This window comes from Crotalus tigris, unplaced genomic scaffold (assembly GCF_016545835.1).
Source record: "Crotalus tigris isolate CLP2741 ecotype Arizona unplaced genomic scaffold, ASM1654583v1 scf7180000019328.220996217465:2438092, whole genome shotgun sequence".
NCBI classification, from domain to species: Eukaryota; Metazoa; Chordata; class Lepidosauria; order Squamata; family Viperidae; genus Crotalus; species Crotalus tigris.
The window spans coordinates 1,112,028-1,126,063 of NW_024097488.1; the positions used below are offsets into that span (position 1 = coordinate 1,112,028).

The 14,036-nt window shown below is 37.2% G+C and overlaps 2 protein-coding genes across 2 annotated transcripts; both read left to right on the forward strand.

Moving 5' to 3' along the window:
- The first annotated feature begins 3,071 nt into the window (after positions 1–3,071).
- On the forward strand, positions 3,072–6,752 carry CALHM3 (calcium homeostasis modulator 3). The gene is made up of 3 exons (XM_039361702.1): positions 3,072–3,748; positions 4,306–4,567; positions 5,131–6,752. The coding sequence occupies exons 1-3, from the start codon at positions 3,462–3,464 to the stop codon at positions 5,500–5,502; spliced, it is 921 nt and encodes a 306-aa protein (XP_039217636.1). The 5' UTR covers positions 3,072–3,461; the 3' UTR covers positions 5,503–6,752.
- Positions 6,753–10,980: 4,228 nt separating this feature from the next.
- On the forward strand, positions 10,981–13,767 carry CALHM1 (calcium homeostasis modulator 1). Its single transcript, XM_039361687.1, has 2 exons — positions 10,981–11,529; positions 13,303–13,767. The coding sequence occupies exons 1-2, from the start codon at positions 10,981–10,983 to the stop codon at positions 13,765–13,767; spliced, it is 1,014 nt and encodes a 337-aa protein (XP_039217621.1).
- The last annotated feature ends 269 nt before the right edge of the window (positions 13,768–14,036 follow it).

Here is a 14,036-nt window from a genome sequence, read left to right on the forward strand (position 1 = left end):
ATATTTGGATTAGATAAATATATAGAGAGAATTGTAATTGTTTATTGTTCTAATGTATCAGGGTTTTTTCTTAGTTATATTTCTTTCACTTTTAGTTATAGCACTTTTATGTGTTCTCTTTTTTCTTTGACAATGTTTATATCACATCACTATTACCTTTGTGTTTTGCTCTTTTCTTTTTCTACTTTTTGTTATTAAGTAAAAAGCAATAAAAATACATTTTAAAAGCTGAAGATTACCAGGATGCTATACACAGATACAGAGACACAGACATCAAGGCAGAAATAATCTGAGAAACAATGACAACATGCAGCCATATGATTGTGTAGTTCTTTTCCAAATGAACCCATTACAGATTTTCTGTTGCTTCTGCTGGCAGGGTTTTCATGGTTCTATTACTTCTGAGGTCACTGTTTTGCGTACACTAATACTATTATTTCTACTCCATGGAATATTTCGATCAAATTGGCATGAAATCTATTACTTTCCCTTTTTAGCCTAAGTGGTTAAATAACAGGAATAACTGAAGTGTAGGTTGTGAGATGGAAGGAAGAATTCTTGATTCTCCTTGCAGTCTCTCTCTCCTTGCACCTTGATATATCATTTAAGATATTTCTGAAGAGGTTCTACAGGTCTTTTGAAAATCAATAAAACCGTTTTTTTCAGAATAGTCAATTGACAGTCAATGGGCTAAAGGATGTGTCCAGGATGAAATAGGACAGGATGGATGGAGTTCTTTCAATGCATTATATGACATCCCTCCTATTTTGACATGAACACCACTTCTAACGCACTGACCTGTCTCTTGGACTATTTCTGAACATGCATTTACTGATTTTTCTGATCAGGAAACCTTGTTCAGAAATAGCACAATAGACAGGTTAATAGTCTCTACTCATATCGCAGGCAAGTTGAAAAGTGGCTAAATCCTCTGTTCCAGGCATCAGTCCATCCTTGCCCACACCTACTACACCACATACTAAGGACAGCAACTGCTAATGTTTTCTCCCACCAATAAGTAATGCTCAGTGAAAGGGGAAATAAAGTCCAAGAAATCCACCAGTCACTACCTTTAAATTGTCCTACAATGATTTGGGAAGAAAAGGAGCATTTATGAACCTCAGTGCAGAGTCAGAATAGAACTGGTCCCAATACTTGGTGGAGGTTGTGCCGTTGAAATCTGTAAAGGAACAGACTGAGGAAGCTGCCTTAGTTTAAAATCAGGAGAACTTAAAATCTATAAAGAGCAGCATCAGAGTCTCACAGAAATTAGGTTAGATTAAAAGGCCTAGGGAAATAAAAGGCTCTTTGTCTGGTAAAGAAATAGTATTAAAATAGATGTGGGAATGGCTGGAAGGAGATGTCTGTGATTAGGCACAAGACAACCTTTCCTAGGGATATTTCTTCATGGACAGAATGTTAACTGTTGGGAGTGTCTATGGAGATTCTCAGTCATTCAGCTCATGGTTGTCCCAAAGATAATTGGACTTTCTGTATTTTTTCTCTTGAAGACATTTTGCTTCTCATCCAAGAAGCATCTTCAGTTCAGAACTTTGTTTATTGTTGGATTAATGAAACTGTCTCGGAGCAGAACCATTATCACAAACAAAAATAGTTCTCAGATAAAAATGGGGAGACTGAGACATATTGTGTATATACAGAGACAATCTCCCACCAAGGATCATTGCTTGAGCCCTTGATCCATAAAAATCAAGCAGATCTAAAAGACACAGGATCAGGGTTTGGGGCATCATTTTGAGAAATACAAATTTGCATCTATGTGCACTAGAGGCAAAAAAGCAATGATTTCACTCTACCAGAAATTAAATTTTGGGAAGTGCAAGTTAAAAGTTAAAACTCAAGAAATGACAATGGTAACAATTTATAGGATCAATTCTAAAATATCCAGTAAATTTTTTAAAAAAAGAAATATTCACACTAAATAAAGATACACTGACAATAACAATAAATGGTTTATCCGTTGCTGGAACGACTAATAATGCAGGTTGGACACTGCCTCCTTGTGGTTGGAATTAGTGCAGAAACATAAATAATTATTCTTGCTGGCAATACAGATATGAACTGTATTGTATTCAGTTTATATCCAGTCTTTAAGAAAAACTCATTAATCATTTCCTATAGGGGTGTGGGTGTGGGTGTGTGGGTGTGTGTGTGTAGTTGCAGGTTTGAAATTGGAGAGGCAGATAATCATGCAATAGTTCCCCCCAAAAAAGGCAACAGCTGATTTTCTGAACATGTTTTGTAGCCCAGATCTGATTAATTTTCTGGAAAAAAAATTGTAGCCCAGATTTGCATTTCAAAAACCCAGACAGTATTAGAAGGCAGCAAAAAAGATGCATATTCAACTTTGAAAATATTTTTTTCAGAAGTTTTCAGGGCAAGCCTTGTAGAATCTGTGGTGCTCCATCTAGTGCTCTTAAGTTTTGGAAAGAGAATGGAGAGAACAGTAATATAAGACTGTTTCTAGAGCTATATCAGGAGTAAGAATCCTGTAATCCTCTAGATATTACTATGTGTAATTCTCTCCAGTTTCAACTAATATAGATTGGTTACAATGCATGGTAGGAAAAGCAGTCCAGCAACACTGAAGGGGCACTGAATTCCCATTCATGATGGAAATTTTGTATTTAGTTTTCCCTGTACTCTATTTTATTCAGTTGAAAAACACTTCCATACAGCTGTCTAACATGCCCCAATCCCCCAATCCATGGCATTGCTTTATGGGTTTACAATATTTCTGCGATGAAACAAGAAACTCTAGCTATTCCGTTTTTAAAAAGTGAAATGGGGAGAGCAGGAGAAAATTATAGCTTTTGCCAGGGGTGCAGCTGTCGTATTAACGCTACAGAAATCCTACAGCATCTTCTTTGAGAAGAACAGGGAGGAGACTTGTAAACAAACTCTCTCATTTGATTATTCATTGTGTACAGGGATATTGGGAAAAGGGAAATAGGGAAGAGCTCTGATCGTTTCCAAATTCCTTACAGTGCACCAGCTACAGATCCTGCAACTGACAGGAAATTCTGCATTGTACTACAGGTGCAGCTGGTTGGTATACAGAAGAATTCTGTAATTTTCTCCCTTTTCTTTAACTGGAGGCAGTGAAGAGAAGTCTTTTTAATAATCCAACAACACAGAGATAAACAACTTTGCTGATGAGGACTGATTAAGAAGGCAAGGCAAGAATGGCACAACAAAATGTCATATTAATGAGAATGAGATTTCAGGACAATCAAAAAGGCCATCTGTGAAAATCCAACTACTTTACTGTGTTCTTCCTGTCCATTCTCCTCCTGACTTAAGAGCTTGTAGAGCTTTCCTAACCAGTGCTGAAGAGGGCTCTCAGGAAAATGAAACTTGACAGTGCTGAAATCCTTTGACACCTTTTCAGCTCTTCTTCAGGGAAAAAAAACCCTCAGGGGTTTTTTTTTTTTAACAGCATGGATCGATTCCAGATGGTTTTCCAGTACTTCCAGTCTAATTCAGACTCAGTGACAAATGGGATCTGTGGGCTACTAGCATTGGCAAGTGTGAAGATTTACACCATCTTTGATTTCAATTGCCCTTGCCTTTTAAAATACAACATGGCCTATGGCTTGGGAATAATGTTTATCCCACCAGTAGCACTTTTTCTTTGTGGACTAATTGTCAACAGGCAATTTGTTGCAATGCTTGAGGAGTGGAGGAGACCCGCTGGAGACAGAAGGAAGAATCCATCCATTATCAGGTGGGAGATTCCAATGATTTTTATTGCAACAATCCAATTACTTAAATAATGTGTTTATTTAAAAATACAAAGTACTTAGATAATAGAACTTACTTAGCATTTCTTTCTCTGCCATGGTTTTTCTGGCACTTTAATGTAATGTAATGTAATATATATCTGAAAAATAATATTTGGGAGAACATTATTTTATCATTCTTCTGGAAATTCTTCTCTAAAATATGTCAAATAAATAGAATGTTCTATAATATTATTTCTATTTGGGTTTTTTTTTTTTTTTTGGTTTGCTTTCTGTATGCTTTCTTGTTTATGTCTGTTACATGTTCCTACAAAGATAATTTGATCTTTATAGAAGCACTGTACAGAAAAATACATAGCAAAATAGATTTACGCGGAATAAAACTAATGGCATAAATCAATATATTCAATGGTATCTTGCATATCTTTCCTTTCTTGATGATAACCCTCTCTGATTCTATCACTTTTCTTGCAAAGGCCCCTATGTTCTCTTCAGTTTGTGATATAACAGACAAATCTCTTCCTGTCTGCCCAATGCACAGGTACATGTGTTCTTCTGTTATGCAACGGGCTATGATAGCACCCACTGTTTGGATCCTAGTCACCCTCCTTGATGGAAAATATTTTGTCTGTGCCTTCAGCAATTCCATTGATCCTGAGAAATTTCCAGATTTAGCTGCCAACATCACCACCTATGATGCCTTACAACACTTTCTTGCCAAAATCCCATGCAAACATGATGAATTGATGAGGAATAACACTTCCCGCAAGGCAGTGTCCAGATATCTCAAATGCTGTTCACAAGTAAGTAATGGGCATCTATTGACATTTGGTTGTGTGAGGAATACTCTTCCAGTCCAGCACCCAATAAACGCAGATCCTGTCATTCCTAGCCTTCCTGCCAAATGGGGATTTTTAAAAAAAACTGTATAAAATACCTTGGAATAAGTTACTTTCTCTAGTTTATAAATAAAAAATATATCTAAAATTACGTTTTCAAAAGAGTCAAACTCAATTGTCTCCATTCACTGCACCAGATTTTCTAAACATGCGGGAATTAAAACTCCCAGATTTTCCCACTGGAAACCTGGATATTCTAATAGTTGTAACCCCATTGCAAAGGTGTTTTATACTTACCCCAGTATCACCTCGCTTCTGCTCTGCACCTCCTTTTTTATTTTTTATTTTTGCCAGGATTTCTTCCTGGCAAAAAAGTGATTTCTCCTCAAGACTGATATAAACATGTTATTATGGTATGGATTCATTGGTCTTGGGAACTGGTGTGAGACTTGAAGTTGCATAAGGATATAGGGTTGGCTACTTGCTATAAATCCAAAGCTCTTGATCCGTTTGTCATTTGCTTCCAGGCTTTTGGTTGGAGTCTTCTTTTAATTCTCATCGTGATGGCTTTCCTTGCTCGTTCTCTCAAGCCCTGCTTCAATCATGCTGCCTTTTTGCAAACCCGCTACTGGAGCAATTACATTGATCTTGAACAAAAAATATTTGAAGAGACCTGTTGTGAACAAACACGGGACTTTGCACACAGGTGTATCCTCCATTTCTTTGAGAGCATGCAGACAGAAATCAAACTCAGGCGGTTTAATGCCTACACGGAAGAAAAGGGAACAAAAGTAAAGGAAAATATTCATTTGAGTGGCATCACTAGCCAGGAGCAAATAAGCAAATTTCTTCTGTCCTGGTACAACAGGAAACCTCCACTGGATTTGAGTCAAGCCTAAAGGCAAAGAGATGATATCTTTGCTTTGAGCAGTTGACAGGTGCCATCCTCAGCCAATAAAGCAGATGTTTAAAAGAAAGTTGAAATAGGCTTCTCTCACTTAGACAATTCCCATGTCACATGGCTCCCTATAGCAACAGGGGTCTACTGCCTTGATCTGCAAGACTAAGCAACTGAACTTTTCTGAACAGCAACTGGAATTATTTAAAGAACTGAGTTTTTTATCAAGTTTACCACTTTTGTTTTTACATTGGCCATAGATCATCAGACAGAACACAAAATGGTTCAGACTGGCTTACACACAATTTTTAAATCATGGTATATTGCAGTCCCAACTATTTGGGTTTATCCACCATCCTAAGCAATAATCCAATAATGGACAAAATCAAATAGCTAAGTGCAATGCAGGAAGCCAACCGTGGTGAATTATAATCGGCTAAATGTTCATCAACCAGAATTAAAAGACTCTTGAAGCAAGCAAGTGTGGTAGTAGTGATGTGATAGAGTTGCTCATAAAGGCATAGGACAGAATCTGTTTGTTTGTTTGTTTCAATTGACAGTCTTATCCAACAGACAAAAAGACAAAGCAAGCAAATTGTATTACTAAAAAAAACAACTGTAATTTTTAGTGAATAATGAAAGTATGCAATAAAAAAGAAATAAATCTTTTGAGATAAGCCATGGTGGTGCAATGATTAGAATGCAGTATTGCAGGCTAATTCTGCAGACTGCCAGGGGTTGGATACTCACCGGCTCGAGGTAGATTCACCCTTCCATCCTTCCGAGGTCAGTAAAATGAGGACCCAGATTGTTGGGGACAGTATGCTGACTCTGTATACCGCTTAGAGAGGGCTGTAGAGCACTGTGAAGCAATATATAAGTGCTACTGCTCTTGCTATACAGGAATGTCTGTGTATCAATTTTGTTTTATCTTTTATTTTAAAGAATAATTTCTCATTTAAACTAGAGTGAAAGGTAAGAGAACCATGCATATCTTTACCTGAAGTGGGCAACCTGGGACCTTATAATAACTGATAGAGAGAGGCTGCTAAATTGCAAGGTTGTTTTATGCTGTTAATAGAATATTGCTTTGTAATAACTTGCTTAGTTATCTTTAACTTGTATTTTTTGTTATTTGTTTATTATTAAAGAGCTGTATCTTTACTGAACTAATCTATTTATCTACTTCCTCTGTTTATCTGTATCACCATTGTTTTTCTGTGTCTGTTTTAGATAATAAGCCAGTTGGCATAGCAGATTGCTCATAATAGCAAAGTGTCATTTATTTACATGGTACTATTTGACTAATGCTGTTAAAAATAAAAGACTGTTTTTCCAACTTTGGAACAGAAAGGAGAAGAAATAGGATGCAATATTTCTCCCAGGAAAGACAGATCCTTCTGGCTAGAACTGATTTTGTCCATAATTAATTCAGTGTCAATGGAGGAATTATGAGGGTACAGGTCTAATTGCCAACTTATTTCCATGTTGCTTGGCAGCCAATAAATAAATAAACAAACAAACATCTAGCATTTTCTGTTGTAAAGACTGCATATTTTGTGTTACTCAAGTCTGTTGTGAGCTATTCTGCTTCACTAAAGGGCACTGTTTGAAGAAGAGTATCAAGGTATCACTGTACAGTTTACAAATTGACCTTTTTTATTTATGCACCCCAGTAAAATTCACTGGAACAGGAAAGACATGCTGGATTCTTAATATCAGTAAGTCATAAGATAGGCAAGACACTGATATCAGAAACTAGAGAAAGAAGGTTACGAGGAAAGAATGCATGTCTGAGAAGAGATAAACCTTCTCCTTGTGTATTTGTATGCATGACAACTTTAAAAATGGTATAAGCAATTGTCTCATTGCATATGATCAAAAGTCAAAAAAATTCCTATTCCAGCCTCAACATCCCCAAGTTTGTTTTTATTAAGAATTTTTATAATAATGAGATTCAATACAAACGAAACATAAAAGAACAGAATAGAGAAAAAAAGGAAAACGTATAAGGAAAAAGAAAGAAAATTAAGAAAGAGAAATATATATAAAGAAGAGGCTTCCAGTGTTCATCACAAGTATAAACAAATTTAGTAGCTCTTCACCATCTCTAAAGGTACAAACATTTATCCCTTCATTCTATATACCATCTCTTATCTATAAACAAATCCATAAAACATCACTTTCTCAGTCCTGGGGTCAACAGAAAATCCATAAAAATAATAGTCAAAAGTAGCATTTATCCTATCTATCTATCTATCTATCTATCTATCTATCTATCTATCTATCTGTTATAATTAATTCCAAAATATTATTGTAAAAATTTCAATATTCCAATTTTATCTGTATCCTTAGTCTGTTTATAACTTAGTCTGTTTATTTCAGATTCTTTAAATTCTTTAACTTATGGTTAAAATTTTCTTTCATTCAGGATTAAAGGCAGACTCAATCAACCCATTCAAAATTTTAATTCTGAAGGTCTCTAATAGCTTAGAAATAGTTAATGAGCAGTTTTCCCAAAGTGATTAGAAAGTGAGGTTTGCAAAGTTAGTGTCCTTTAAAAGTCTCCATCATGGTTGTTAAGAGCGGCACCATGGCTTAGCAGTCGGCTGGAAAACCAACAGCCCAGGTTCATTACCCAAACGTCCTGTGACAGGGTGACCTCTTGTCCTTGCCCTAGCTCCTGCCAACCTAGCAGTTCTAAAGCATGCAAATGCAAGTATATAAATAGGTACCACTTTGGTGGGAAAGTAACAGTGCTCCCTGACATCATGCTGGCCACATGACTGTGGAAATGTCTTTAGATGCCACTGGCCCATTGGCCTTGAAATGGAGATGTAAGATGATTCTCATTGATTCGCAGGTTGATGCAATGCACCTTGAACAATTGTCACTTGGCAGGCGAAGGTTTTCCATATAATTTTGCAATCATCTACTAGTACTCAGGATTTTTAGAACCTAGATATGTAGCTATATTATTCTTGACTTTAATTAGCAAGGGCAAAGGATAGAAATGTCTATATCCATCAGCTCTTGACAACTATTCAGGTTATGATTTAATGTGACATTTAACTTTATTCAGTAAGCCACAACTAAACCAATTTTGCATAATGTGCAAATTTAGCTAAAATAGGGATGCCTGTATTTACTTTTTGATCATTGTCAGAACATATTTTGCATTATTCATCTTGTTGCCAACTAGGGTACATATGCTCCCATCATTTAATACATAAATATTCAGGATTAAAACAAGTTAATCAGGCTATAAATATTTTAAAATTGCTTTAGAGGTCCTGAATCAAACATACATTTTCTCTCAGGACCAGGTTCATCATATATTCTTAGTAGGTCAGCAATGAATGAAAGCATTTTTAACTACAGCTATCCCAATCTATTCAGCAAATTAACTTACTATATATCCTGGGATTGTTCTCATTTAGTTATAAATTTAGTGAATACAAAGATTATGAACCCACTTCCACATTTACTAAGAGTTTTAATCAAATTTTCCTAAATTTCCTAAAGTAAGCTGAGGATGAATAAGCTGCATGGAGATCAGTTGTATTTGCATACTGATTTCCCTAAAAGGATATTTTTAAATTCTTATAGACATTGCAGAATAATAAAAAATGGAAAGTTGAGACTGGTTTCTGATAGTGACACTGTTATTGTTAGACTTACCAAATCGTTGTTCCTCTGAATATATTATTAATGCTTCGATAGTAGCATTCCAAGAGGCTGAAATGTGGAAAACTGCTTCAATCTTTCACTCTAAACCAGGGGTCTTCAAACTTGGCCCTTTTATGACTTGTGCACGCTGGCTGAGGAATTCTGGGAGTTGAAGTCCACAGGTCATAAAAGGGCCAAGTTTGAAGACCCCTGCTCTAAACTGAGAACAGATACTAGGAAACCTGAACTCTGGGCAAACAAACAGGAGCTGGAAGGTTTCCCTTTCTATCAAATGAACTTTTAAAGGGAAGACAACTTGTTTTGTCTCTGTTCCTCCATAATGATAGGGTGTCTAGTTTCCTAGCCTGGTTCCTATCAGGTAAAAAATGCACCCTAACCTGGAGAAGGATTGGCGTTTCAGAAGAAAATCGTGGAGCTAAACATAAATTAGGTTCCTTATATTTTTTAATCGATTATGTATTGAATTGTTTCTTTGAATTGTTAGTTCTATTGAAGTTCTGTTTGTATGTGATACCATCATGTGTGAGAATTCATCTTTAACTCTCCTCTGCCTCCCACATTAGGGGAAGTGATTGGTGGCTACAGTATTTGAAGGGAACGCAAGGGAAAGGATGGAACAGACTAATACCTTTCTCAATATGCCATGTACACAGTAGCAGAAGACATCCAAGATCTCTTCTAGCTATGATTCTATGCTATGGACGCCATCATTGAGAGAGTGATTATAGAAGAAACAGGAGTAGCCAATGTTATGCTGCTATAATTTTTAATCAGCTCAAGGACTTGCAGATTATACTTTACTTCAGCAGTGGGGAAAGGCCCAAAGAGAAACCAGCAAATTATCCCAATGGCTGTAGGGACAGCTGAATGGCATATAGTTCTGATTCCCCAAGCCCCATACAGAACCCTAATTACCCTAAGAGTAATCCTGGCCCTGGGAAGCTCTTTTAAGGCAGTAGAGGGGTGCCAGGTATTTCAGAGCTACATGCATGTTATTTGGCTTTGTTTTAGGTGGTTGAGTTTGTTTTGTTGTGGTGGTTTTGGTTTCCACTCAGTAAATACTGAAATTTATTTATTGACAGCTATTTTTAGAAAAAGAAGAAAAAAAGATGTACGTTTTCTCCTTTTTTCCTGAGGCATAAATCCCAACCTATCCCATTCTTCTGCCAGGCAGAGGTTGATTTCTTAATTTCAAAACAATACTAGCAAAAGAGAAAAAGCCACTAAACAATATTTCTGTTGCCTAGGAATCCTTTTATGCAGAATGGAACCCATCCTACCTATCATTTTGCATAGGTTCTCTTCTTTCTTTTTGCAGGTGGGGCATTCTGTTTTTGTATGGGCTGTGGGAGGAGCCATTCTTGCAAACATCTTCACCAAAATCAGAGAGATGCCTTTCCTGTTACAAATGAAAAGTGTTTGAAACAGAGTCAAAACATCTGCTTTCCCCAGAAGGAAACACCATCAGGGAACCAGACTACTAAAAAGACAGGGAGGGAGAGAGACATAGAAGAAACCTTCCTTGTATTAAGCCAAGACTTATCTAAAATGGTTCAGAAGTGATGGTTCAGAACTGGTATTGCAGCACACTCCAAATCCTGGGAGAAACAGAGATAAAAGGTAAAGTAACTTTTTGTAGACAGCAATAGACAACCAGAGAGGCATGTTTTTTGAATAATGAAAAAATTGCTGGAGAAGCGGAAAGTTGGATGATTATTGACGTTTTCTTTGTAACTTCTGGAAAACCAATTGATATTTCTACAAGAGTGTTCATAAAGCAACAAAGAAGATGGATAAATTCCGAATGATATTCCAGTTCCTCCAGTCCAACCAGGAGTCATTTATGAATGGCATATGTGGCATTATGGCTCTCCTGAGTGCACAGATTTATGTAGCTTTTGATTTCAAGTGCCCATGTCTACCTAGTTACAATCTGGCCTATGGGATGGGTATCCTGTTTGTGCCTCCCTTAGTCTTGTTCCTGTTTGGTTTTGTGATGAATAACAATGTTTCCATGTTGGCTGAAGAGTGGAAAAGGCCCATAGGAAAACGACAGAAAGACCCAGCTGTCTTGCGTTACATGTTCTGCTCTATGGCTCAGCGGGCTATAATTGCTCCTGTAATTTGGATTTCAGTCACACTGTTGCATGGGGAATGTTTTATATGTGCCTTCAGTACCTCTGTTCCCATGCACAAACTTGGAAACAGCAGTTATAGACCTCTTCCTGAGAAGGAGATCAGGAAGATTTTAGCCCAAATTCCCTGCAATGATATTTACAATGGCCAAGAACTGATTGCCAGAGAAGTGGCAACCAGGTATCTACGCTGCATTTCACAGGTAAGCAAACAATAATGAATATAGAAATTGGTGCAAGTTAGCTCATGTAGAATAGCTTTTCCCAATCTGTGCCTTCATACTGTGTTGGCATTCAATTTCTATAAGATCAAACCAGATTACCCTTCCCCATTCCATATTTCATTTGCCATGCAAAAGAAGTTTAATATAATCCATGATTCTAGCTTATAATCAGAACAAGTATATTCTGTTGTTTGTTGTCAATACTGCATCTTTTATACGATGCAAATTCCTTCCAGGTAATCAACCCATAAGGACATTATCAACTTTTAAAATCTGGCACTAAAGGTCCTAATCCTTCTTATGTTGCCTACTAATCAAATAAATCATTGCTTTTCCCAAACAATGAATATTGTGTGCTCATGTGACTTGAATGTATTTTGCAGCAGATCTTTATAGAATTAGAAAGGAAATACTTCATTCTGTTATCACCAAGGGGACACATGGATTTGCTGCCTTCCTCTTACTTCACCCCAACCCATTTCACCCTACAATCATTCCACTTCACCCTACCCTAAAGAAAGTCTTGTCTTAATCTCTGCAATTGTACTGTCAACTATATAGGAATCTCTGCAATTGTACTGTCAACTATATAGAGATGCTGTTTTGTACATGCAATCACCATGAAATATGAACCTGGCTTCCAGTGTAATTTCTTGCTGTTACCTTCATATACATACCAACCTAAGGTATCTAGAATTCGAAAGCAATCAGATTTGTCATTACAAAGCCACATATTGGTTTGGTTTGCATACTATTCCGTCCGCCACAGGAATGGGGTAGTTCTGGCTACAGTATACACCTTTGCCTGTCAGCTCTCCTATGCTTCTCTTCCTATAGTCCATTCTGTTTTAACCGAAATTGAATAAATTGGAAAAATAATCAGATCAGAGTCACAAAGGGAAAAATCGTAAGTAGCACTTAGGGTTTGTCTCCCTTTGTTTTCTTTTAAGCTAAATTCCAGATTTTTCTGGGCAATTAGGTTTGTGGTCTCATCATTCCACTGTATCACTATTTCACTTTGCACTAAACTGGTAAATTCTTTAAATACTGACAGTACTGACTATTGAAACTCTATTGTGCAATTCTAATAAACTACTAATACAGCACTGTCATATCAAATTCTTTGAGAGATCACATGAGAATAGGGGCAGATAGGCTGAACTTGGATTAGAGGAAGGGTGTGTTCCTGCATCAGCCTTCTTCTTCTTCGTCTTCTTGTGCCATATCCATTATCGGACGTTGGCGATCACGTTGGCGATCCTGTTTTTATCAGCAGCCGCACGAAAAAGTGCTGCTGAGTTTTGTCCAAACCAGTCCCTTAGATTTTGAAGCCACGATGTTCTTTTTCTGCCTTCAATCTTTCCCTGGAGCATTAAATGCATCAGCCTAAAATGGCTAATTAACATTGTTTTGATCTTACCCAATACTGATCCCTTGATTTACCTCCAACCTAATGGGTGGTAAAGTGGAACACATTTTATATAGTACCCAGTGGTCATTGATATTTTCCACTTAAAATAAAAACCCTATTTTAATACCAGTACAGCAAAAGCCAACTTCAGACGACCTCACTCATAGGCTGATGATAAGATGAAGATAGTGTCATAGAGACTCAGAAGTAAAATGATGTTGCCAGGACATTTTTGTGAAGTAGTTAGGTATAAAACAGGAAAGACCCTAAATAGAAAGTAAACAAAATACATAGCAATCAGCAAATTCCCCTAGCTTACCCACCTCTCTTTCCCTTTGCAGGCAACAGGCTGGGTCTTTGTGCTGCTAGTAACTCTGCTGGCTTTCCTTGTCCGAGCCATACGTCCCTGCTTTACTCAATCTGCCTTTTTGAAGAGCAAATATTGGTCCCACTACATTGACATTGAGCGGAAGCTCTTTGAAGAGACATGTACAAAACATGCTAAGAGTTTTGCCAAGGTTTGCGTTCAGCAATTCTTTGAGAACATGAACAAAGATCCCTTCATGGGCCACACACATATGCACATTCCAGAGAAGACACCATTAGAGTCAGAGGAAGAAAAAGAACAACTGCTTGGCATCGTAGATCAAGGAACCATGAACAACCTTCTGAAAAACTGGCACAACTGTAAGCCCCCTTTGTGTCTCAATCAAGAGCTGAGGCAAAATGGAACCAGCTGGACAAGAGAAATTGCCCAGCCTTGTCCTTCAAGAAAAGAATATGCAGCCTATTACAGCAAAGTTTGAGGGTAGACAGGCTGAGAACAAAGCTCACAAAATCATTAAAGGGAACAGTTTCTGGAATGCCTCATCTTGTAGACTAGATTTTGCCATTTTTCCAGATGTACAGCTAGAAGTGACATCCTCCCATCACTTTTTTTCCAATACTAGTACTGAATTCTTAAGATAAATCAGAAGGGATGATCCAGAGAGGAAGCTCAGCATCTAAAGTGATTTGGGAAAAAGGAAATGTTAGAAGAATTAGATGTTGCTGGTTGATTGATTGATTGGTTATG

Bases quoted from the DNA above. Each gene is read 5' to 3' on its own strand.
- CALHM3 (XM_039361702.1), top strand. From the start codon at position 3,462: ATGGATCGATTCCAGATGGTTTTCCAGTACTTCCAGTCTAATTCAGAC. The intron at 3,749-4,305 runs GTGGGAGATTCC...CCCAATGCACAG, and splicing joins AAGAATCCATCCATTATCAG to GTACATGTGTTCTTCTGTTA. The intron at 4,568-5,130 runs GTAAGTAATGGG...ATTTGCTTCCAG, and splicing joins ATCTCAAATGCTGTTCACAA to GCTTTTGGTTGGAGTCTTCT.
- CALHM1 (XM_039361687.1), top strand. From the start codon at position 10,981: ATGGATAAATTCCGAATGATATTCCAGTTCCTCCAGTCCAACCAGGAG. The intron at 11,530-13,302 runs GTAAGCAAACAA...TTCCCTTTGCAG, and splicing joins ATCTACGCTGCATTTCACAG to GCAACAGGCTGGGTCTTTGT.